This window comes from Anomaloglossus baeobatrachus, chromosome 2 (genome assembly GCF_048569485.1).
Source record: "Anomaloglossus baeobatrachus isolate aAnoBae1 chromosome 2, aAnoBae1.hap1, whole genome shotgun sequence".
NCBI classification, from domain to species: Eukaryota; Metazoa; Chordata; class Amphibia; order Anura; family Aromobatidae; genus Anomaloglossus; species Anomaloglossus baeobatrachus.
In genome coordinates, this window is record NC_134354.1 from 41,534,516 (window position 1) to 41,556,991 (window position 22,476).

The 22,476-nt window shown below is 43.2% G+C and overlaps 1 protein-coding gene across 1 annotated transcript; it reads left to right on the forward strand.

Annotated features, from left to right (window-relative positions):
- The first annotated feature begins 14,691 nt into the window (after positions 1-14,691).
- LOC142286371 (uncharacterized) lies at positions 14,692-20,229 on the forward strand. The gene is made up of 5 exons (XM_075333351.1): positions 14,692-15,336; positions 15,544-15,632; positions 15,777-15,947; positions 16,707-16,798; positions 20,217-20,229. The coding sequence occupies exons 1-5, from the start codon at positions 14,847-14,849 to the stop codon at positions 20,227-20,229; spliced, it is 855 nt and encodes a 284-aa protein (XP_075189466.1). The 5' UTR covers positions 14,692-14,846.
- The last annotated feature ends 2,247 nt before the right edge of the window (positions 20,230-22,476 follow it).

Here is a 22,476-nt window from a genome sequence, read left to right on the forward strand (position 1 = left end):
ATACCGTGATGGTCAGAATAAATAAGAAGTATTCCAGGGGCCTCTTTCAAATTTATAGTTGACACTGTTGTAGCCAATTCCATTGACTAAGTGTCTGATATAACTCCCGACCATATTTTGCTATTTTTGCCCCAGTAGGAGTTGCAGGTTTGATTTGATAAATAAATTAAAGGCCGCCATAAATTATGATGGTGAAGGAGGTATTACTCTCACCCTAATTACACTAAATTTTCCAGAAGGGTGTGAAGAGACTTGCCCCCTACGGGCACTCTCTACTGTGATGCTCTCTATGCCATGTGTTAATAAATCTGACGTGGACTATTATAGTCAAAAGGGCCTAATGTTGTGGGTAAACTCCCTTTAGATACAGTAATGATCTACCTGAAGCCTGGTGTGCCTTTTCCCAGAGTATCACAGTATCCCTTTAAATCAGTCCCAGCAGATTTCCCAAGATACTGCCCACAGTCCGGGCTGCACCCACGAGTCTGCTCCAACCTTCCCTAATGACACAAAGGGGAGCCCCGGACTGCTTGCCCCCTTGCTGCAGTGATTTCCAGTCCCAATTCACCTGTTATGTCTGTAGTAAAAGTTATTTACTGTGATTGTAATAAAAGTTCTGTCCATGGCTTTTTTCTTGTATCTGTTTTTCCCACCAGCCATTCTAACATTGCGCACCCTGAAGGAGAGGTGGGGGCCATAAACCCGCAGGGATGTGTGGGAGGGTGTACAGTTAGCTGCTGCTTATTACAAGTTGTAGAGAGAAGGGAAAAAAAAAATAAGTAGAGGAGAAAAGAAAAAAAAAATTAGTTTCAGCAGATTTACAAAGCTGTTTGTGTTTTATATACTAACAAGTGCTTTTTCCGGCTGGTGGAGTGGATTTTGTTTAATCCTTAGAGTTCAAAATTTCATAGGAGATTATCAATAGTATTCTGCTGATATCTAAATAATTAAATTAATTTTGCAGGGAAAAATATATTTCTTAAAATATACAAATTAGGGGTTTTTTTTGTTTTTATGGTTATGTTTTTGTTTTGTATTATTTTTGCATACAAACTGCCAATATTAATTAGTTTCCTTTTTTGTAGATACAGAATATATATGAACCGTGTTGTAAGGTTTCAAAAATTCCCCAGAAGTGTATAAGTTATATTTATTAGTTGTTTCATCATATTGTCTTCTGTTATAGACCTATAATTATTGCCAAAGTAGTATATAAAAACAAAAAATAAAGAGGGGGGAGTAGATATATATTATATTTTTCCAACAGTAAAAGGCACAGCAGACATATTGGATAGGCTTTAAAGCTGGCCTTTCTTTTGCAACAGTCATGTCATGTTTATTGGACTACTATGAAACATGTCTGTTATAAAAATGATCTAATGCATATTTCCTTTAGTTTTTGTATTTATAGATTAAACCAGATGGTGGTCGATTCTGCACTGGATATGCTACGGTTTGCACAACATGAGTTAGTCTAAATTTAGGCCACTCCCTCCCCTCCTATCGGTACAGGAGGAAGTGACGTAGGTGCCTCTCTAAATGGGTTGAGCAGAGGTAGGTAAGATAGTAAAAATGTATGTAGGATGTAGATCTTTCCTGTTTTCAAATAAGCTAGGTACGCCGAAAAGAAAGTCTAGATCTGAGCTGATGGAATTGGATGGAGATCCCCACACAGGTACAGCTAACCAAGAAGCAGTGAACGGGCCTAGAGTTGAGGAGTCCTTTACCATACATAAAGACCATGCCTCGGTGAAAACTCTCACGTCAGTGACTTCTGTCACTCTTTGTGTTCTTAAATCCCTACAGGAACAAGCGAATCAACAGGGAGTGGAGTGCAAGACGCAGGGAGCCAGCTGACTGAGGAAGGTCTGTGGATGAAGGGCGGTAAGCTTTCTCTGCCATGAGATCTCTTCTTAATGATGGCCCAAGTAACATGGACTAACATCTGTGAAAGTTGGATATCAGTGTGCGCTTTGGTGACGCCAGGGTTCAGTTCCCAGGTAGGTAAACTCACCCGGTCTTGTGAAACACGTTCTTAAAACAATGAGGAAAAACTGTAAAGAATCCGTAGAAACACCCTGCACCTGTTCTGCCCATTCATGGAGACTGCAAACTGATTATAGATGTATATCATGAGCACGTTGTATGCACGTTGTATGCAAGTCTGTGCGTGTTGTGTAGATTTCTTTCCAGGTCTGGTCAGAGGCATTCCAGTGCAGAAAACAACGTCATTGCTGAAAATCCACATAATGCAAGTAATATGTAAAAAAAACCAAACAAACTAATAAGTTGTAAACCAATGCGTGTTTTGTTTCTCCTTAGTGTGTGTTGTGTTTCTCTTTAGTAATAAACTGGTTTCAATGTAAAATGTTTTTTTGGTCTAGCGCAAAGCACGTATAATTTTCATATGATTGACTAATTAGAGAAATAAACAAGTGTATTTTCTAATTCTAGATCCTAAATCAGAGTTAGTAGTATATGGTTTTCAGTCAGGAGACTGATTAATCCTAAAAGAACACGCAGAAATTTCGATAAAGCTCAACGGCAGGACAACATGGATTCACGCCCCGCATTGCAGAAGGGTCGATCCACCAGAGCTGCACTGAGCGTCCTGTTCATATTTATCCTTTACAAACAGACCTGTACAGTCTCAAACCATCATTGCCAAAACAGTTAGAAGAGAGGACTTAGAGAACCTTGAGACATGGGGAAGTCCAACTACAAAGGGTGAGGACTCGCCTAGGAGTCCTTGGTCTCAAACCGGTGAAGAAATCCCATTCCCTTCTCCACCAATGTCTCAACGTTCAGTCAGGCAGGTTTTCCCAACAGATCTTTCTTCCTCTTTTCCTAAGGGAACACGGTACCCTTAGTATTTGAAAATGGCAGAAGTGAGTCAAGGGGGGACTGTTGAGGGTACGAATTGAGTAATCTAAAATACTTAATTCAGCCATTTCATAGACCCAAAAATGTGGTTTGGTTAATGTAACCTAACAATTTATAAATGTTTTTGTCTCCTACTAACTCATATGAATATATTCAGTGATTTTCCTTAATATAAAATACTAGCTATGGATTCTTTCATTTCGGGAGAAGTTTTGGAGGAGCCTATCCCATCAGGCTGATGTCTCTCCGGCCTAGTCTGCTGAGCACTGGCAGTGACACGCGAGTTGACGTCACATCTCAGAAACCAATGGACCTGAAGCAGAAAGCGGCTGCTATTCTACCCATTATCCCAGAAGGTTTCTCCAAGTCTGTGCCACAAACTGTATACATGAAGCCTCATCATGTTTTGTTGTTTTTTTTGATCAAGAGCAGATTATCCAGGTTCACAAAGTGGCCCTAAGTGGACTAGCACTGACCAAGCATCCTTCTTTTTGTTTCATATCTGGAAAGAAGGACCATGGAAAATTTGTAGCAAATGTTTTTTTGTTTCTTTTGTTTTTTTAATTATTTGCTAATTTTTAAATAAGGACTAGACTCAATCTTTCTTAATCAGGATAATGTGCCCTAATGAGAGTAATAATGCCAATTCTAATAGCCCCTATAAATCATAAACTTATTTTTAATAAATAAAATAAGTACTTAAGGGGGGAGTTAAAGTCTGTAGTGTTAAACTAAACCAATCTCATGAAAAGCCCGCATATATAGATATAGATATAATTACAGTCCCAAATAATAAAATATATCTAAATGGAAAAAAATTTAAAATTTGAAGTTGGCAACATTCACAGATATTTTATTAAGGGGGTACTGTGGAGGTCGCCTGAGCTATAGCTTGTTTGTTCAAAGGTAATAAGAATATCTGTGTATATAATCAAAATGTAGATGTAGTTGCATAATTATCTGTCTGTCTATGTAGCCATCGCATAGACCCATAATAAAATTCTAAGCTGTATAAGTCATGAAGGAGTTAACCAAAGATAATGAAGCCAGAATGTAAAGCTGCAAAAGTGTTATCAGTAATGTTCACACAGAAAGAAGGTACAGAAACAAACTGTGCTGTGAGAAATTAGGGAGTAAAAGTACTCCCTGTTTAGCTTCAAGGTTAGAGATGCAAACTGTATAATTGGATCTATCTAATACACGGGTCAGTTGGTGATGCTGGCTCAAGGAGAACAAGTCTTATGTATTCATTGTCTGATACATTGATATATCGGCACTGGTATACAGCTAATACGGCACCATCTCTGGTTATCCCAAAGAAAGACTCCGTTAGCAGACTTCGCCCAAATTCCTCCCTTGACATGATCTCAGTGATTGTACAGTCCAAAAGAGGCTTACTTCTTTTTCAGTCAAGTTGCTAATTCATAATTCCAGGCTTTTACTGCCTAAGACTTCTGTGTCTGCGTGCGTGTTGCAACTGGTAAAAAAAACTCTATTGCATACTCTCTCCCCTCCATTAAATTAACTGTACTTGTCCCGAGAGTCATATCTTCCACTACATCTGTCATGGTGACAGATATGTCAGATTAGATCCTATGCGAAAGTATAAAAATATTATAAAAATATAAAGAAAAAAAATATAAAAAATAGAGAAGAATTTTGACAAGTCATTTTTTGTGTTGAATGTTTCTGGTAATGTGTATTTTACACCTATTTTTAATTCACATAATGCCATGGGATCCACGTTAGCCTTTATAGGTGTGGCCTCCCATGGTAGTCACTACAGGACCCGCCAAAGCACACATTATGTGAAACGTTCAGCCGTCATCCTACCCCATTTGCCTCCCCTCACCCCCATATGCTGTAACCGATCCACATGTAGCTTAAAAAATAAAAATAAAAATACCACGAATGAAGATACGGTGTTGCTGCCTCTTCTACCCTGGATTGGATTTGATTATATAGACTTCTCTCTTGGATGGTGCACCCGTACACTCCATGGTCTGCTTACGATCCATGCACAGCGATTGATCAGGAGGATTAGCAGTGCCCGGTGAATCTGATTTTTTTTCTTTTTGAGTGGACTGAGCTACAAACCGTGAGTGCACGCTACTATTTTTTACCTTCAGTAATCATGCTGTCGCACTGAAATCATACCAACAAAGTGAATGTGTCCATAGGGGACAAAGGATGAATAAAAACATATCCGGTTACCAGGATGACACCATCTTCAGAGCAGAATGGGAAAAACTGCAGCAGGAATGCTCTCTACTTTTCTTAGATATTGTCCTTAAGAAAAACAAATTAGGCTAGTTTCACACTTGCGTTGAACGCCATCCGTTGCATTGCTTTGTGTGACAGATGCAACGGATGTGTTGCATATAGTGGCACAACGGATGCAACCAGGTAGTCACAGATAGGCCCCCGCATAACACCGTCCCTCATTAGGAAACACACAGCCAACCAGGAAACCCTAGTCAGCCTCCCTTAGGGACAGATAGACACACCAGTGGGCGTGACCAGGCAGTTGGGACACGCCCACCCAGGGGTCTAGACAGCCCGGGGAGGGAAAAGCAGCAGTTCAGTCAAGTTCAGTTCAGTTGAGGAGTTCAAGTGAGGAGTTGGAGGGGTGGAGTGCAGGCCTGTGTGTCAGGCCTGAAGCTGACTAACAGGTACCAGGGTAGGAGCCCTGGTGCCTTTGGCTAGGAGGCAGACGGTGGTCTCCGTCAGCAGGAGCCGGGAAGACGGCTCGGTGGAACCGAGGTGGACCGGGACAGGGTTGTAGTCCGCCGGTACCGACACGGGGAACCAACTCGGAAACCGGAGCACAAAGGGGGGTACTCGGACCCTGAAGCCAAACATGTCATATGGGAGATAAATCTCCTTCCCAGTCCCCCAGTGTCGCCAAAGTGCCCCCCGACCCCCAACCCCCTCTGAAAATCCAAGATGGCGGAGCGCACATTAGCGCGCCGGTAGCATTTACCCTCTTCCTCTGATTTCTGTTGCATGTGCCATGACACATGCGACAGAAAACTCTTCCCCAGGTCCTGCCAGGTTACACCCCATACCCCCACCGGTGTTCCCCGGTGTTTCCCGTACCTTTTACAGCTTTCATCCCCCGCAATTCCTCCTTCACAATAAACACTGGTCACAAGTGCAGAGCAGCTGACAGCTCAGCTTCCTGCTTTCAGAAACACTGGCTGGCTGCTCACACACTGCTGCTGTGACACGGGGAGGGTAGGTGCAGATTCTTTGCACCCACTCTCCTCAAATGGAGGATCTGCACTCCTAGAAAATGGGGGAAACATTCCCTGAATGTGCCCCCCATATTCTAGAAGGTCCAGAATCGTCGTGGGAATTCAAAAATGGATTACAGCGGACCTGATTTTTTTTCTTTTCAATAAATTGGTGAAAGAGGGAATGTTTTGGAGATTTTTTTTATTAAATAATTTATTTTTTTTGTCAATTTTTTTTTATTACTGTTAATTTTAGTTATGTCTGGTATGAGATAGATGCCGTGACATCACTAATTTCTGGGCTAGATGTCAGGTGATATTACACATCTGTTTATTAACCCCATTTATTACCCCGTTTGCCACCGCACCAAGTCAACGGGATGAGTTGGGGCGAAGCGCAAGGATTGGCGCATCTAATAGATGCGCCACTTCTGGGGCGGCTGCGGCCTGCTATGTTTAGGCGGGGAAGAGTCCAATAACCATGGTTCTTCCCACCCTGAGAATACCAGACCCCAGCTGTCAGATTCACCTTGGCTGGTGATCTAATTTGGGGGGACGCCACGTTTGTTTTTTTTAATTATTTATTTATAAATAATTTAAAAAAAACAAAACACAACAGCTTGGGTAGCCCTCCAAATTGATCACCAGCCAAGGTGAAGCTGTCAGCTGTGGTTTGCAGGCTACAGCTGTCTGCTTTACCCTAGCTGGCTATCAAAAATAGGGGGGACCCCACGTTGTTTACTTTAATTATTTTTTTTGGGGGGTAAATACAAGGGTAGAAACCCTTTAGTGCCACATGAAAGGCACTAAAGGGCGCTAGCTTAGAATATGCAGGGGGTGGGACGTTATACATATGTTTGACATCTATCCATTCATCCATTGTAGCATTTTAGGCTGTGTGCCCACAATCAGGGTTTGCAGCGTTTTGGGTGCAGAGTGTTTTTCCTGCTTCCATAACGCTGCGTTGGGCAGTAGAAGCACAGTGGAAGGATTTTTAGAAATCCCATGCCCACTGTGCTTCTTTTCTCCGCAGCATACACTGACCTGTGGCACGCCTTCCCGAGCCTCAGCATGTCAATTTATGTTGCGGAGACGAGAGTGTTCTCTGCAGGTAGAATAGAGCTAAAGTCCACAGCAGCCTGAACCAAAATCGTGGGCACGGGCAGCTGCGTTATCCCGTGCACAACACTCACATCTCTGCAGGAAAGCTGACACTGTGTACTAGACGCTGTGTCACTGGATCATGGACACCAAGCCTAAAAGTGAGAAAATTGTTGCTACAGCAACATTTTTGTGAAGTACCTGTGGATTCAAAATGCTCACTGTACGCCTGAATAAAATCCTTGTGGGGTCCAGTTTCTAAAATGGGGTCACTTGTGGGGGGTTTCTGCTGTATAGGTACCCAAGGAGCCCTGCAAATGTGACATGGTGCCCGCAATTTATTTCAACTTTTCCAAAATTCAAATGGTGCTCCATCCATTCCAAGCCCTCCCATTTATCCAGAGGTTTTTGGCCACATGTGGGGTATTCCTGCGCTCATAAAAAATTGGATAAAACCTGTGGAGTCCACTTTATGCTGTTGCCTCTTGAAAAAGTGAGAAATTTGATGCTAAAGCAACATTTTTGTGAAAAAATTGAAAATTTTCAATATGGTGACCTAAGCTTTTCAAATTCTGTGAAGTACTTGTGGATTCAAAATGCTCACTATACACCTAGATAAAAGCCTTGAGGTGTCTTGTTTCCAAAATGGGGTCACTTGTGGGGGCCTGCACTGTTTAGGCACCTTAGGGGCTTTCCAAATGCAACATAGTGTCCGCTAATGATTACAGCCAATTGTGCAGTCAAATGGCACTTTTTCCTTTCCGAGCCCTGCCGTTTGCGCAAACAGTTGATTTCCACCACACATAAGGTATCAGCATACTCAGGAGAAATTGCACAATAAATTTTATGCTGAATTTTTTCCTTTTACTCTTGGAAAAAAAAAAGCTATCTGGTTGAAATAACAATTTTGTGGAAAAAATTTATTTTTTTTATTTTCCCAGCTCAACATTATAAACTTCTGTGAAGCACCCTGGGGGATCAGGGTACTCACCAAACATCTAGATAAATTCCTTGAGGGGTTTATTTTCCAAAATATGGCGACATGTTGAGAAGCTTCACAGTATAGACACCCCAGGGTCTCTCCTAATGCAACATGGCATCCGCTATTGATTCCAGCCAATTTTGCAGTCAAATGGCACTTCTTCCCTTCCGAGCCCTGCCGTGTGCCCAAACAGTTGATTTCCACCCGATATAAGATATCACCAAACTCAGGAGAAATTGCACAATAACTTTCATGGTGATTTTTTTCCTGTTACCCTTGTGAAAAAAAAGATACCTGGTTGAAGTAACAATTTTGTGGTAAAATTTTATTTTTTTATTTTCATGCCTCAAAGTTATAAACTTCTGTGAAACATCTGGGGGGTTCAGGGTACTCACCAAAAATCTAGATAAATTCCTTGAGAGGCATAGTTTCCAATGGAAGGTCACTTGTGTTTTCTTTTTTTGCTGTTTACGTACCTTAGGGGCCCTCCAAATGTGACATTGTGCCCGCAATCTTTTTCAGCTAAATTTTCCTTTCCAAAATTCAAATATTGCTCCTTCCGTTCCAAGCTCTCCCATTTCTCCAAACAAAGGTTTCAGACCACATGTGAGATATCACCGTGCTGATAAGAAAGTGGGTAACAAACATTGGGGTCAAATTTTGGAATTACCTCTTGAAAAAGTGGGAAATTTGATGCTAAAGCAACATTTTTGAGAAAAAAGTGAAAATTTTCAATATGACAACATAACGTTATCAAAATCTGTGAAAAACCTGTGGGTCCAAAATGCTCACTATGCCCCTAGATAGAAGCCTTGAGAAGTCTAGTTTCCAAAATGGCATCACTTGTGAGGGGTTTCTACTGTTTAGGTATCTTAGCGAACCTGTAAATACAACATGGTACCTGCAATCTATTCCACATGTGAGGTATTGGCGCGTTCATGAGAAAGTGGGTGACAAGTTTGGGGTCCATTTTGTTGTGTTATTTCTTCTAAAAGTGAATAAACTTGGGGTAGAGCAACATTTTTAGGTAAAGGTTTATTTTTTGCTTTTTTTCATTCCACATTGCTTTAATTCCTGTGAAGCACCTGAATGGTTACTAAACTTCTTGGATGTGGTTTTCAGTAATTTGGGGGGTGCAGTTTAAAGAATGGGGTCACTTTTGGGTATTTTCTGTCACCTAGGCAAGTTTTCAAGTCACTTCAAATGTGATGTGGTCCTTAAAAAATGGTTTTGTAAATTTTGATGTAACAATGAGAAATTGTTGATGAACTTTGAACTCTTCTAACTTCCTAACAAAAAAATTTGTGTTTCCAAAATTGTGCTGATGTAAAGTAGATATGTGGGAAATGTTATTTATTAACTATTTTGTGTCACAGAACTCTCTGGTTTAACGGTATAAAAATTCAAAAGTTAAAAATTGATACATTTTCAAAATGTTTGTCAAAATTCAATTTTTTTCATAAATAAACGCAAAAAATATTGTCCAAAATTTGGAACTAACATGAAGTCCAACATGTAACGAAAAAACAATCTCAGAATCAGTCGGATGAAGCGTTCCAGAGCTTCATAAAATGACACTGGTCAGAATTACAAAATTTGGTCTGGTCATTAAGGTGAAAATTAGCTCCGTCCCTAAGGGGTTAAATCTTTCTTGGGATGACATCATAGGGTGGACAAGGGGGGCGCCACTGTCCTGTTACCAAAGGAGGCATATATAACAGAAGCTTTAAAATAACTAAATAATAAAGAGGTTTATTTAATTTTACAAAATGATCCAACATGGGTATTGTCTAATAAATTACGAAGTTTACTAAACAAAAATGTAAGTGCACGGGTTTTATCTAAAAAAAACTGCTGAAAACTTATTTGCTCTTTTTCCCATAAAACCGCACTGGTACTACCTCCCAAAAATTCGTAAGGACAGCGCCGCTACCCCCGGCCGCCCTATTGTGTCAGGAATTGGCTGATTAACAGAGCCACTTTCTCAATACATTGAATGGCTACTCAAAGCCTTTTTGAAATATATTCCATCCTATCTAAGGGATACTGGGGAATTTATCAAAATGATTGAAAATCATCAATAGCAAGAAACCATTCAACTAGCTTCTCTCAATATTGATAATGATAACTAGAGCATTGAAACAATTTAATCAAGATACAGATTTAATAACCTTCATAGCCGATGCCTTACATTTTATCCTCCACCACAATGCATTCAAATTTGGTGGGAATTAACTCTTTAGGTGCCAACTTCATATCATTGTCTGAACTCATTTTCTTGCATGCCACTAATTATTGTATTCATAAATTGGAGAATTATTGATACATTTCGTGGATATTTTGGATCGATTTATTAGTACCCTTATAGATCTGTATCAATTGGTATATTATCCCGGAGCTATTGTATTACAACTTGAGGTCTTTGTGATTTATTGTCTGTTTTAAGTGATTTTAAATTGTGTGTTTCTTGATTGACCCAATAAAATATTATTATCATAAATAAAATTTTCTTATCATTATTTATGATGTGCGCCCGGATTATGTGTGCCTTTTTCTCCTTTGTGTACTCTTTCCCTGTCTGTCTGTTTCCCTGTGTCTGTCTGTCTCTTTGTCTGTATCTGTCTCTTTACCTGTCTGTGTCTGTCTCTTAACCTGTCTCTCTCTTTCCCTCTCTGTCTCTTTCCGTTTCAGTCTGTCTCTTTGTGTCTGTCTCTTACCCTGTCTATGTCTGTTTCTTACCCTGTCTGTGTCTGCCTCTTTCCCTGTCTGTGTCTGTCTCTTTCCCTGGCTGCATTATGACACGCCAACATTCAATATAAGGGCGTGGCTGCGCATTCTTCTGAAGTTCTGGCTGCACTGTAGCTCCTAGCTCCATTTGCTTTAATGGAGGCAGGTTTTTTGGTGAATACCTGTAAAGAGCGGGGTTAAAATTTCCCCTCAAAACATAGCCTATGACGCTCTCGGGGTCCAGAAGTGTGAATGTGCAAAATTTTGTGGCTGTAGCTGCGACGGTGCGAATACCAATCCCGGACATACACACACACACACACACACATACATACACACATTCAGCTTTATATATTAGATAGAAATAGATCCCTCTGCGTGTAATGACTATGTAATATATAGGAATAGATCCCTCGGTGTGCAATGACTACCGTATTTTTCGGACCATAAGACGCACTTCCCCCCCCCCCCAAATGTTGGGGGAAAGTTGGGGGTGCGTCTTATGGTCTGACTATAGGGCTGCGGCCGAGAATGAGGGTGCTGCGGTGGAGCGGGTCATCGGGGGCACGAGCAGGCAGCAGCAGCGCCTGGCGTGACCACGTGGGCCCGCTCATTACATATGCACGCCCATCCCCCGCCCATTTCTCAGCGCAGAAGCCGGCGCTGCCAGGTGGGCGGGATGACGAGCGGGGACGCGCGCATAGCAAAGAGCCGGCCCGCATGATCACCCCTGGCAATTACAGCCTGGAGTGATCATGTGCGGCTGTATTCACTGCCTCCCGCGCATCATCATCAGCGCGGGGTGCAGTGAATCAGTACACTCACCCATCCCCGTGTGTGGAGCCGTCCCCCTGCAGCACGCGATGTCTTCCTGTCTGTGCCGGACAGCTGATCTGTGCTGGTCAGCTGATCGGCACAGACAGGAAGACATCGCGGTGCTGCAGGGGAACAGCTCCACACACACAGGTCAGCGGCGCAGAGAGGAAGATGATCGGTGCTGCAGAGAGTGAAGAAAAGGTGAGTATAAACGTTTATTTTTTTTTATCTGTGCTATAGGATACAGGCCATATACCAGGATGGTATATGAGCACGATGGGGGCATATAGCAGGATGGGAGTATATGAGCAGGATGGATGGGTGGTATATGAACAGGATGGGGGTATATGAACAGGATGGGGTTATATGAACAGGATGGGGGTATATGAACAGGATGGGGGTATATGAACAGGATGGGGGTATATGAATATATGAACAGGATGGGAGTATATGAGCAGGATGGATGGGGGAATATGAGCAGGATGGATGGGGGGTATATCAATAGGATGGGGGTATATGAACAGGATGGGGTATATGAACAGGATGGGAGTATATGAGCAGGATGGGGGAATATGAGCAGGATGCTGGTAAATGAGCAGCATGGGGGTTTATAGCAGGATCATATACAAGGCAGGAGGATCATTACCAGGATGGGGTACCTTAGTAGAGAATTTGGGGACATTACCCCCATAACAGTGTCAGCAGCAGATCCTCGCCGCATAACAGTATGTGATGACCACATTTTTTTATTTTCCTTCTCTAAAACCAGGGTGCGTCTTATAGTCCGGTGCGTCTTATAGTCCGAAAAATACGGTATATAACATATAGGAATAGATCCCTCTGTGTGTAATGACTCTATATAATATGTCTCTCTCTTTTTGTATTGAATTACTGAAATAAATTACTTTTTTGAGCATATTCTAATTTATTGAGATGCACTTGTATCATTTAGATTTTTTGTATACTCATGTCATTTTTAAATGTTTTTACTGTTTGTTCATTTGATGAGGTTTTTTTCGCTCTAATAAAGATGTACTTTGTATTTCTATCTTTATGTGGTGATCCCATTTTTATAGTACGCTTTTCTTTCTTCCATTATTTACCTTGTCTCTTTGGTACTACTGGAGATCACCATAATTGATTCCTGGGATGGTGCCCTCCGGTCTGTTTTGGTTCCAGGCCCAAACCTGTCACAAGTATCCAAACAACGGAAGACGTCCGTGACAATTTCTACATAAAGCTATTTGCTAATATTATTATTATTATTATTATACCTACTACATATTGGGCTAGGATTCTGAAGATGGGAATACCCCTTTAAGGTTGAAGGTAGACTTAAGTCTATCGAGTTTAACAAGTGATCAAACCTAACATGTTGATCCAGAGAAAGGTAAAAAAAAAAAAGCAACATGCGCCAGATAGTAAGCTCCACATTAGGGGAAAAAGATTCCCTCCCGACTCCACAAACGTCAATCAGACTAGATTCACAGAATCAAGTGGACATAACCAGTAAAATTATATTTTTTAAGAAAGGCATTCAGGCCTCTCTTAAATTTTAGTAATGAATCAACCATTACAACATTATGTGGCAGAGAGTTCCATAGTCTCACTGCTCCTACAGTAAAGAATCTGTGTCCCTGATTATGAATAAATATCCTTTCATATAACTGTAGTGGATGCCCCCCAGGCCTAGGTGTAAAAAGGTTATTAGAGATCTCTGTATTGTCCCCTCATATATTTGTACATTGTAATAAGATGGCCCCTAAGCTTTCATTTTTCCAAACTAAATAACCCCAACTTTAATAACACATCTTGGTATTGCACTCCACCCATTCTTTTAATAACCTTGGTTGCTATTTTCTATACTAGCTCTATGTAAGGGGGCCCATTTTGACCTCCAAAGCAGGTGTAATTGTGGATTATGATGAGTTATTGGACTGAAAAGGTCTCATATACTGTTCTTCACAAGGACCCTTTGATGGTCTGTGCCCACCAGTGGCCTTGGCTGTCTGCAGTGAAATCAGCTGTATGAATGGGGAGCCGGCCACTGCTGCATTCAATTGTTGTCATCCCTCAGAAGAGAGAAGTAATAGGTCTCTATGTGAAATCACTATGAAATAACTGGGATCGCAGCACAACTGTCATTTCTTAAGGAGTCACCATCATTTTATTTATTAATTTATTATTATTTTCATAAATCAGTAGCACAAGTAAGATAAGAAACTTTGTAATATGTCTCAGAGATACCTGCTTTCTTCTCCTCGTGGACTGATCTTTCACTCTCAATTCACAGATATAATTTACACTAAGTGGCCAACAGTGCGCGGAAGCAAGATGCAGGAAATTCAATAAGAGACGTGCACCTTTCATTGAATTTGCCGTACCTTACGACTTCTATGTGTGCTGCCAGGAATATACTCCAGTCAGTGACTGGAGTACATTTCTAGCAAAAACAAAATTGCCACTTTTTTCACGTAAATTCTGATGAATTTGTCGGGCAGCCATGAGCATGCACCGCTCTGCCCAAGCTCTGTCCACATTCCTCCTACTTGGAAAAAACACAAAACATTTGTGGAACTAAAAGTTGCATAAAACATTTGTGACATTTTAAGAATTTTGACATCAAAAATCTGTCAAAAACTCCTTGATGACTTTGAGTCCTATTGTGTACAGATTTTGCCATTACTGAACTAGGAGATGACAGTTGGTGCTCATATGCTTCTATGGAAAGAGGGAAAAGCTGGAGGCAGACACAGATATTCTACTGCAAGTTCACCTGTAGTGACAGACGATGTCACTGGTCTGTCGGTGATGTCACTTGACCTTTGACTTTGGTCCCTTTGTGATGTCATGTGACCTATAGAATGTGATCCCTTTGTGATGTCATAGAACAGTCATCAGAATGTTGCTGCAGCCTGAATATCGTCCAGTTGTTTTCATCACTTAGTGTGTGAAGGCGATTTTTACTTGCGCTTAGCAAATTTTAGTGTTATATAAAATATAATACCGAATAATAGAAGGCCTGTTAGAGGAGTAGTTCCAGGAGCCATCCGAGAGCGCTCCAGAGTGGACAGGACCTTCCTCAGCCCAGAATTTCATCTATGGAGCTGAATATGGAGAGTTTAAGGAAGAGAAAGAGAGAGAGCATAGAAGAGGTGCCAAAAAAAAGGAAAATAGAAACATCAGAGGGTGATAAAGATGGCACCAACCAAAACCTTATCAAGGCTCCAAAGAGACCTGGAAGCCCGATACAGCAGAGTATCGAGAGCAAGAGGAGAAGGGGACAAGCGATGGGGGACAAAGCTGATGATGAATCCAGCGTCTCTCCCAAAGCTGAACCTGAGCTGAATATGGAGAGTTTGAGGAAGAGAAAGGGAGAAAGCATAGATGAGGTGCCAAAAAAAAGGAGACCGGAAACATCAGAGGATGAAAAAGATGGCACCAACCAAAGCCTTATCAAGGCTGCAAAAAGACCTGGAAGCCCGATACAAGAGAGTATCGAGAGCAAGAGGAAAAGGGGAGAAGCGATGGGGGACAAAGCTGATGATGGATCCAGTGGGTTCCCCAAAGCTGACACTGAGCAGCTGTCAGGTGAGTATAGAAATAAGACCCCGAGAGCCAATAGCCCCAATGTAGTAATTGATGGGATTATGAACCTTTAGAATACCCCACCTATAATGATTTTTGTGCCTTTTCTCTTTGATTCTAATATTGTTCTACCCCATGTTGTAATTGCTATAGGAGGCCACATTAGAATTATATAGGAATAATACATCTTATTTCTCCTCTCTCCATCAGGGACAACCCCAGCTGAATCTCCCATCATTGTGACTGGACTGGAGAGCTTCACCTTCCATAAACTCCTTGGAGAGGGCGGATTTGGTAAAGTAAGTATTAGGAATTGTGGTGACGTCTTCCTCATGCGTGATGTGGAGTAGTAATATGACCCTAGGAACATCACTGCTTCACATCTTCTCGTCACGTCTCATGGACGGGCCTTTCCTCCAGTTCTAATGCTTTGTATCCTCCAGGTCATGTTGGCCACACATAAGGCCTCCCAACAACAAGTGGCAGTGAAGATGGTGAAGAAGAGGCTGCTACTTAATATATCAAGAGACGAGATCCTGATAGAACGACAGGTCCTGGAGATGACTAGGAAGAGTCCATTCATTACTCGGGCTTTTGCCACCTTCCAGTCCCAGGTAATCCCTCCATAAGTACTCCTATACGTACCCCTCTATAGTTACCCCTATATATATCACTTGTAAGGCCACATCTGGAATATGGGATTAACTTTTGGGCTCCACATTTTAAAAATGATGTTCAGAAGTTAGTCTGTTCAAAGGCAGCAACTAGATTATTGCAAGGAATGGACGACTCCCATATGATGAGAGGTGGAAAAGTTGGATTTTTTTAGCTTATAAAATAAGACTTCTCACAGGAGATCTCGTTTATATGTATGAATACAAAAGACTGGAACATGACTTATTCCTTCCAAAGACATTACTAAGGACTAGGGGCACTCTCTGTGAGTGGAAGAAAGGTAATTACGGCAGCTAAATAGGAAAGGGTTCTTTACAGTTAGAGCATTCACACTGCAATGCCCAACCACAAGAGGTAGCAATGGCTGACACTATCACAACTTTTATATCTGGACTCGATGATTTCCTTAGTGCACACAACATTGTCGGTTATAAATGATTTAGTTACAAAATGTATAATTGGTGGAGGAAGTTTGAACTACATGAACCAAGGTCTTTTTTCAACCTATGTAGCTATGTGAAAGGCTCACAATCTAACAGCTCTGAGATTTCTATATATTCTATGAATGCCTGTCCATATGGCCATGCAATGTTCTTCTAGGACATTACCATAGTATTACATGTATTAGAACATTACCACCAGTGACTCATATCTAGACTATACCAGTAACACCTATTATCTCCCCTGCTTTATCACAGGACTACTTATTCTACGTCATGGAATATCTCAGCAGAGGAGACCTTCTAGACATCATGTCAACCAATGGCCCATTTCCTATTTCAGCCACCAGGTAAGACAGAACATGGATATATGACTTAGGAAAGACTAACTGACGGATTTGCATTGCTATACTAACCCTAGCCCAAAAAAACACCTTTTCCAATTTCGTAAACTAAAATAAAACACAAAGACTGTGTGACATTGGATGTAAAAGGCCACAACAGCCCCGTTTATTAACAACAAACAATCAGTAACATATCATCCATAAACATAGTAATAACTCCATAAAACCACCAGCAAAGGGGGGGGGGGGGGGAGTGAAGAGTCCGGTTGTACATGATTGCAACACCAGCTCCACCACGTGCTCTCAGCCGCACCACACCAGTTCAAGGACATCCAGCCGAGTGTGGCCCAAGCAATGTCCCGCTGGAACCCAGCCAAGCAGGGACCCAAATTAACATATTCTGCTGAGACTCAGCACAACAGGGACCCACCTTAACCAAGTATACCACTGCACTACCAGGGTTAACCCGTTCCTGCACTGGGTTACCCTCCGCTTTTTGTGCAATCCACCGACTTCAAATACCCCCTCCTTTCTGCCACAGGGAGCTTGTATGATACCTTGTAAGTGCGAGTCCCGCCACCAAAGATCAACCAGGGCCTTCACTATGGCCTCCCAAGTACGCCAATATCTCAATGGCAATACCAAATGGGCTCAAATGAACTCCATTGAACCTCACAACTCACCAGATAGAGACTCCAAAACCCAGTGCCGCACCACTGCTCCGCCCATATGCACCGCACCATCAAAAACCCTGTGGTAGTTTTTTAAAAAACGTGCCCTGTCACCCAACTGTGCATACCTCCAGAACAAGTGAGCCACTATATACGACAACACGAGCACAATACCCGGGCGGGAAGACAAGGGCCCAAGGCAGACAAGCTTGATGTCCTGGATCAAGTCCCTGGACACCCTGGTCCAAGAACATCTCACCCATGTGTAGTACCAAAACATCCGGTGGTCCATCCAACCTACGTGATAGCACCAGTCCTCAAATACCCACTTCAGGGCCATTACCATACACTAAAGTTTCCCCTCCTCCCTGGCGACATTGAACTGCTGTCCATCAAGGCAAGCACTGGCCTGAAGGGAATTATTTAATTTTACCAACGTGCTAAAACGCCCCCACCCCAAAAGGGGAAGTTCCAAATACATAAAGTAACAGGACACACCTCCGACTTCGGGGTACAAACCAAACGACCCATATGCCACATAAAGTTTGCCATACCATACATAGCTAGCCAACTGAACCCAACCAATTGTACGCACCTTAAGAGCCCCCCAGACCAGCAGCCACTACCGCTGCCCCACTCCAAAGATGAGACACGAAATTCTCACCCATTCTGCCACTATAATGCAGATCCAACGACACCCCCTAAACTGAAAGGAAGGCAACCCTGATTTGTCCTGAAGTCCCAAAGGAATCCGGACGCACCCCTCACTACACCAGACTCAGTGACACCATAACCCTGGACCTTCCGACAAACCCTGCACCAACCAAATGTCCAACGCCAACCACTTCCCTGAAACTCGGCATTCAACCGCTGAAAGCAACACCAGACCCTATACACAACGCCGCCTTTATCCACAAACTGCAATTATATCATGGCCTCTGGCCAACCTATCACCCACTCCCCGATCCTAAAGTTCCACCGCCAGGGAGGCTAACACGATTGGCACCGCGAACACATTCCCAGACCAAAATGCCCCCCAGCAAATCTGTCTAGGGACGATTCCAGATGTCTGCAGGTACCGAATGACCACCCACCCCACAGACCTGCCATATACATCTACACTACAACAAACCTCCCCCTGACCAAGCCCATTGCCCCACAACCCCTATAACCCCACCTCACAATTTTCCCCCGCACAAAATGCACTACACCTTAACCCCTTGCTATCCCTGAGGTCTAGCATCCCTCTTTAGTTATGCAAAGAATAACAAAGTTTATTGATGCACAAAAATACAAGACACACAACAGAAAAAAATGGACATAATATATAACCATTAAAAACACCATAAATATGGGGAAAATAACCCTTGAAATGGGACAGAGAGATGGCTAAATAGCCATAGGGTATGAATAGCCTAAGCCAATGAAGGATGTATCCTATAGGCTGTATCATGCATAAGTATATAATGTATAAACATCAACCAATGATGGATTAAATCATGCATGAGAACATCAAAGAAGTCATGAATTGTTGTATTATGCCAAAAATCACAATTGTGCAAAAACCCAATAGGCTATAATAGATATTTCCTGGAAATATAAACTGATATAGTCAGTAAAATACAAATGTGACAATAACAATAGTCACTGAAAGCCAGGCAGTGCTTTATGTAAAAGCACTACATGTCCCAGGAAAAGGGGGATCCCCATAAAGATAAGCCCCCATACCAGTGACTATTGTTTCAGTGACTATTGTTATTGTCACATTTGTATTTTACTGACTATATCAGTTTATATTTCCATGAAATATCCATTATAGCCTGTTGGGTTTTTGCACAATTGTGATTTTTGGCATAATACAACAATTCATGACTTCTTTGATGTCCTCATGCATGATATAAGCCTACAGGATACATCCATCATTGGCTAATGTTTATACATGATATACTTATGCATGATACAGCCTATAGGATACATCCTTCATTGGCTTATGCGGGCGTCACACGGGGCGATATGTCGTGCGATCGCATAAGCGATCGCACCCGCCCCCGTCGTTTGTGCACCACGGGCAATTAGTTGCCCAAGGCTCACAAAGTCGTTTAACCACCGTCACATGTACTTGTCTGCCAGACGACCTCGCTGTGGGCGGCGAACATCCACTTCCTGAAGTGGGAGGGACGTTCAGCGTCACAGCGACGTCACACAGCGGCCGGCCAATAGAAGCGGAGGTGCGGAGATGAGCGGGACGTAAACATCCCGCCCACCTCCTTCCTTCCGCATTGACGGACGCAGATAAGCTGTGTTCATCGTTCCCGGAGTGTCACACGGAGCGATGTGTGCTGCCCCGGTAACGATGAACAAGAGGCGCAGAGAAGAATAAACGACTTTTTGAAACTGAGCGACATGTCCACGAGCAACGATAAGGTGAGTATTTTTCCTCGTTCACCGTCGCTCATAGCTGTCACACGCTACGATATATCAAACAATGCCGGATGTGCGTCACTTACGACGTGACCCCGCCGACATATCGCCCGATATCTCGTCCCGTGTGACGCCCGCATTAGCCTATTCATACCCTATGGCTATTTAACCATCTCTCTGTCCCATTTGAAGGGTTATTTTACCCATATTTATGGTGTTTTTAATGGCTTTATATTACGGCAATTTTTTTCTTTTATGTGTCTTGTCTTTTTGTACATCAATAAACTTTGTTATTCTTTGCACAATTAAGTACTTTGGTCCTCCTGTTTTAGGTATATGCTATAGAGCAGGGGAGGGGAACCTTTTTACTGTCGGGGGCCATTTGGAATTTCCTACTAACCTTTGGGGGCCGCACAAAATTATCAACTTGAAAAGTACCCTGGTATATTTGGTCAAATGATTAATTAACTCACCCCTAGTGTGGTGGCTGGAGCTTCTTCTTTGGTGCGGCTGTGATGTTTGGTGATATTGATCATCTTGTTTCTCACAGCTGCTTTTCCAGATTTGTCTCGGTATGGAGATGCTGGGGGCATACACATCACAGGAGACGCTGGGGCCCATAAATTACAGGAGACATTGGGAGTACACATCACAGGAAGGGCTGGGGATATATGTCACAGGAGGGGCTGAGGAGTATACATCACAGGAGGGGCTGGGGCATATACATCACTAGGGGGGCATGGACAGCCCTGGCGATGGCACAGACATGACTGGGGACAATGACAACACTAGGTGGCAGCACGGACAACACTAGCTGGCAGCACAGACAGCACTAGGTGGCAGCACAGACAGCACTAGGTGGCAGCACAAATTGCACTCGGAGGCAGCACGGACTGCACTAGGAGGCAGCACGGACTGCACTAGGAGGCAGTACGGACAGCAATAGGGAGCAGCACGGACAGCAATAGGGAGCAGCATGGACAGCACAAGGTGGCATCACTAGGGAGACACAGACAGGACTGGGGGAGCATAGACATCACCAGGAGGGCACGGACTGGGGGGCATAGACAGCAGTGGAGAGTACAGAGGACTGGAGGGTACACAGTACTGAGGGGTGGCACACAGCACTGGGGAGCACGGACAGCATAAGGGGGCACAGACAGCACTGACCGTGGCATGGACAGCACTGGTGGCAGCATGGACAGCATTAGGTGGTGCGGACAGCACTGGGGAACATGCTATAAAGAAAAAGACATGGATCGCACATCCCACAAAAATACGATGATCATTGTATTTTTGTGGGATGTGCGATCCATGTCTTTTTCTTCATAGCATGTTATACAGCACTGGGGGAGCATAGACATCACCCAGGGGGTACAGACAGCACTAGGGGGGCATGGACAGCAGTGAAGGGGTTACACAGCACTGAGGCGGTACACAGTATACTAGGGGGTACACAGCACTGGGGGTACACACTGTTCTAGGGGGTACACAACACTGGGGGGTACACACAGCATTAGGGGGTACACACTGTACTAGGGGGTACACAGCACTGGGGATACACACAACATTAGTGGGTACACAGCACTGGGGGTACACACAGCATTAGGGGTACACACTGTACTAGGGGGTACACAGCACAGGGGGGTACACACAGCATTAGGGGGTACACACTGCACTAGGGGGTACACAGCACTGAGCGGGGGGGCATCGATGGGTTGAGCACTCACAGTACTGGGGTGGGGAAGGAGTCACACACAGCACAACACAGGTCCGGGAGGCTGGTAAATCTGCTGCAGCTCTTCTGTGACTTTATCGCAGCGTGCTGCTTACCCCGCCCACCAGAGCACACTAGCACAGGTCGTGGTTAAGCCTAGAATGTATGGGCTGCAGTCAGGTCCTGGAAGTCAGGATCTGGATAGAGCCCATACATTCTAGCATCTACTCTCAGGTCATCAGGCAGTGGGATTTAAAGGGCCAGCAGCCGGGAAAAGCGCGGCTGCCGCCAGAGCACAGCGGTCCCCGGGAATGTACCCGGGGGCCGCATACAAAGTCGCCACGTGCCGCATTTGGCCCGCGGGCGGAGGCTCCCCACCCCTGCTATAGAGTAAGTGCTAGGCACAGTTAGACCCCATTGTGGGCTTCCGTGACCTCAATTTGTATAGTCATGGTTATGAGGTATATTTTTCCTCCTTAGCTATGTTGCCGTCCCTTGAGCCCTTTCGGGGCAACCAGTCCAGGCTGTCTTTACATGAAGATGATGGTTGTCAGGCTCAAATGGCTTTATGTCATTATTCGCCTAAGTTTAGTTTCATGAAATGATGGATGTTTATCATTTTCTGTTGTTTTATTTCTCATTAGATTTCTTGCTGCTGAGCTGATCTGTGGGCTGCAGTTTCTCCACTCCAGAGGCATCATACACAGGTAGGTGCAGTACGTCTTCTCTGTAGACCTGGTATATATACTCTTATACCCTCATCCTAATACCCCCTGTAGACACTTGATATCTGAGGCCCTAAAACGTTATCAGCCCGGCTAATATAATAATTGCATTATGATATTTTTTAAACTCTTTCCAGAGACATAAAACCG

What these genes read in the sequence shown, in the direction of transcription:
- LOC142286371 (XM_075333351.1), top strand. Translation starts at nt 14,847, where the DNA reads ATGGAGCTGAATATGGAGAGTTTAAGGAAGAGAAAGAGAGAGAGCATA. An exon ending in TGACACTGAGCAGCTGTCAG is followed by an intron (nt 15,337 to 15,543) that starts GTGAGTATAGAA and finishes TCTCTCCATCAG; the next exon opens with GGACAACCCCAGCTGAATCT. An exon ending in GAGAGGGCGGATTTGGTAAA is followed by an intron (nt 15,633 to 15,776) that starts GTAAGTATTAGG and finishes TGTATCCTCCAG; the next exon opens with GTCATGTTGGCCACACATAA.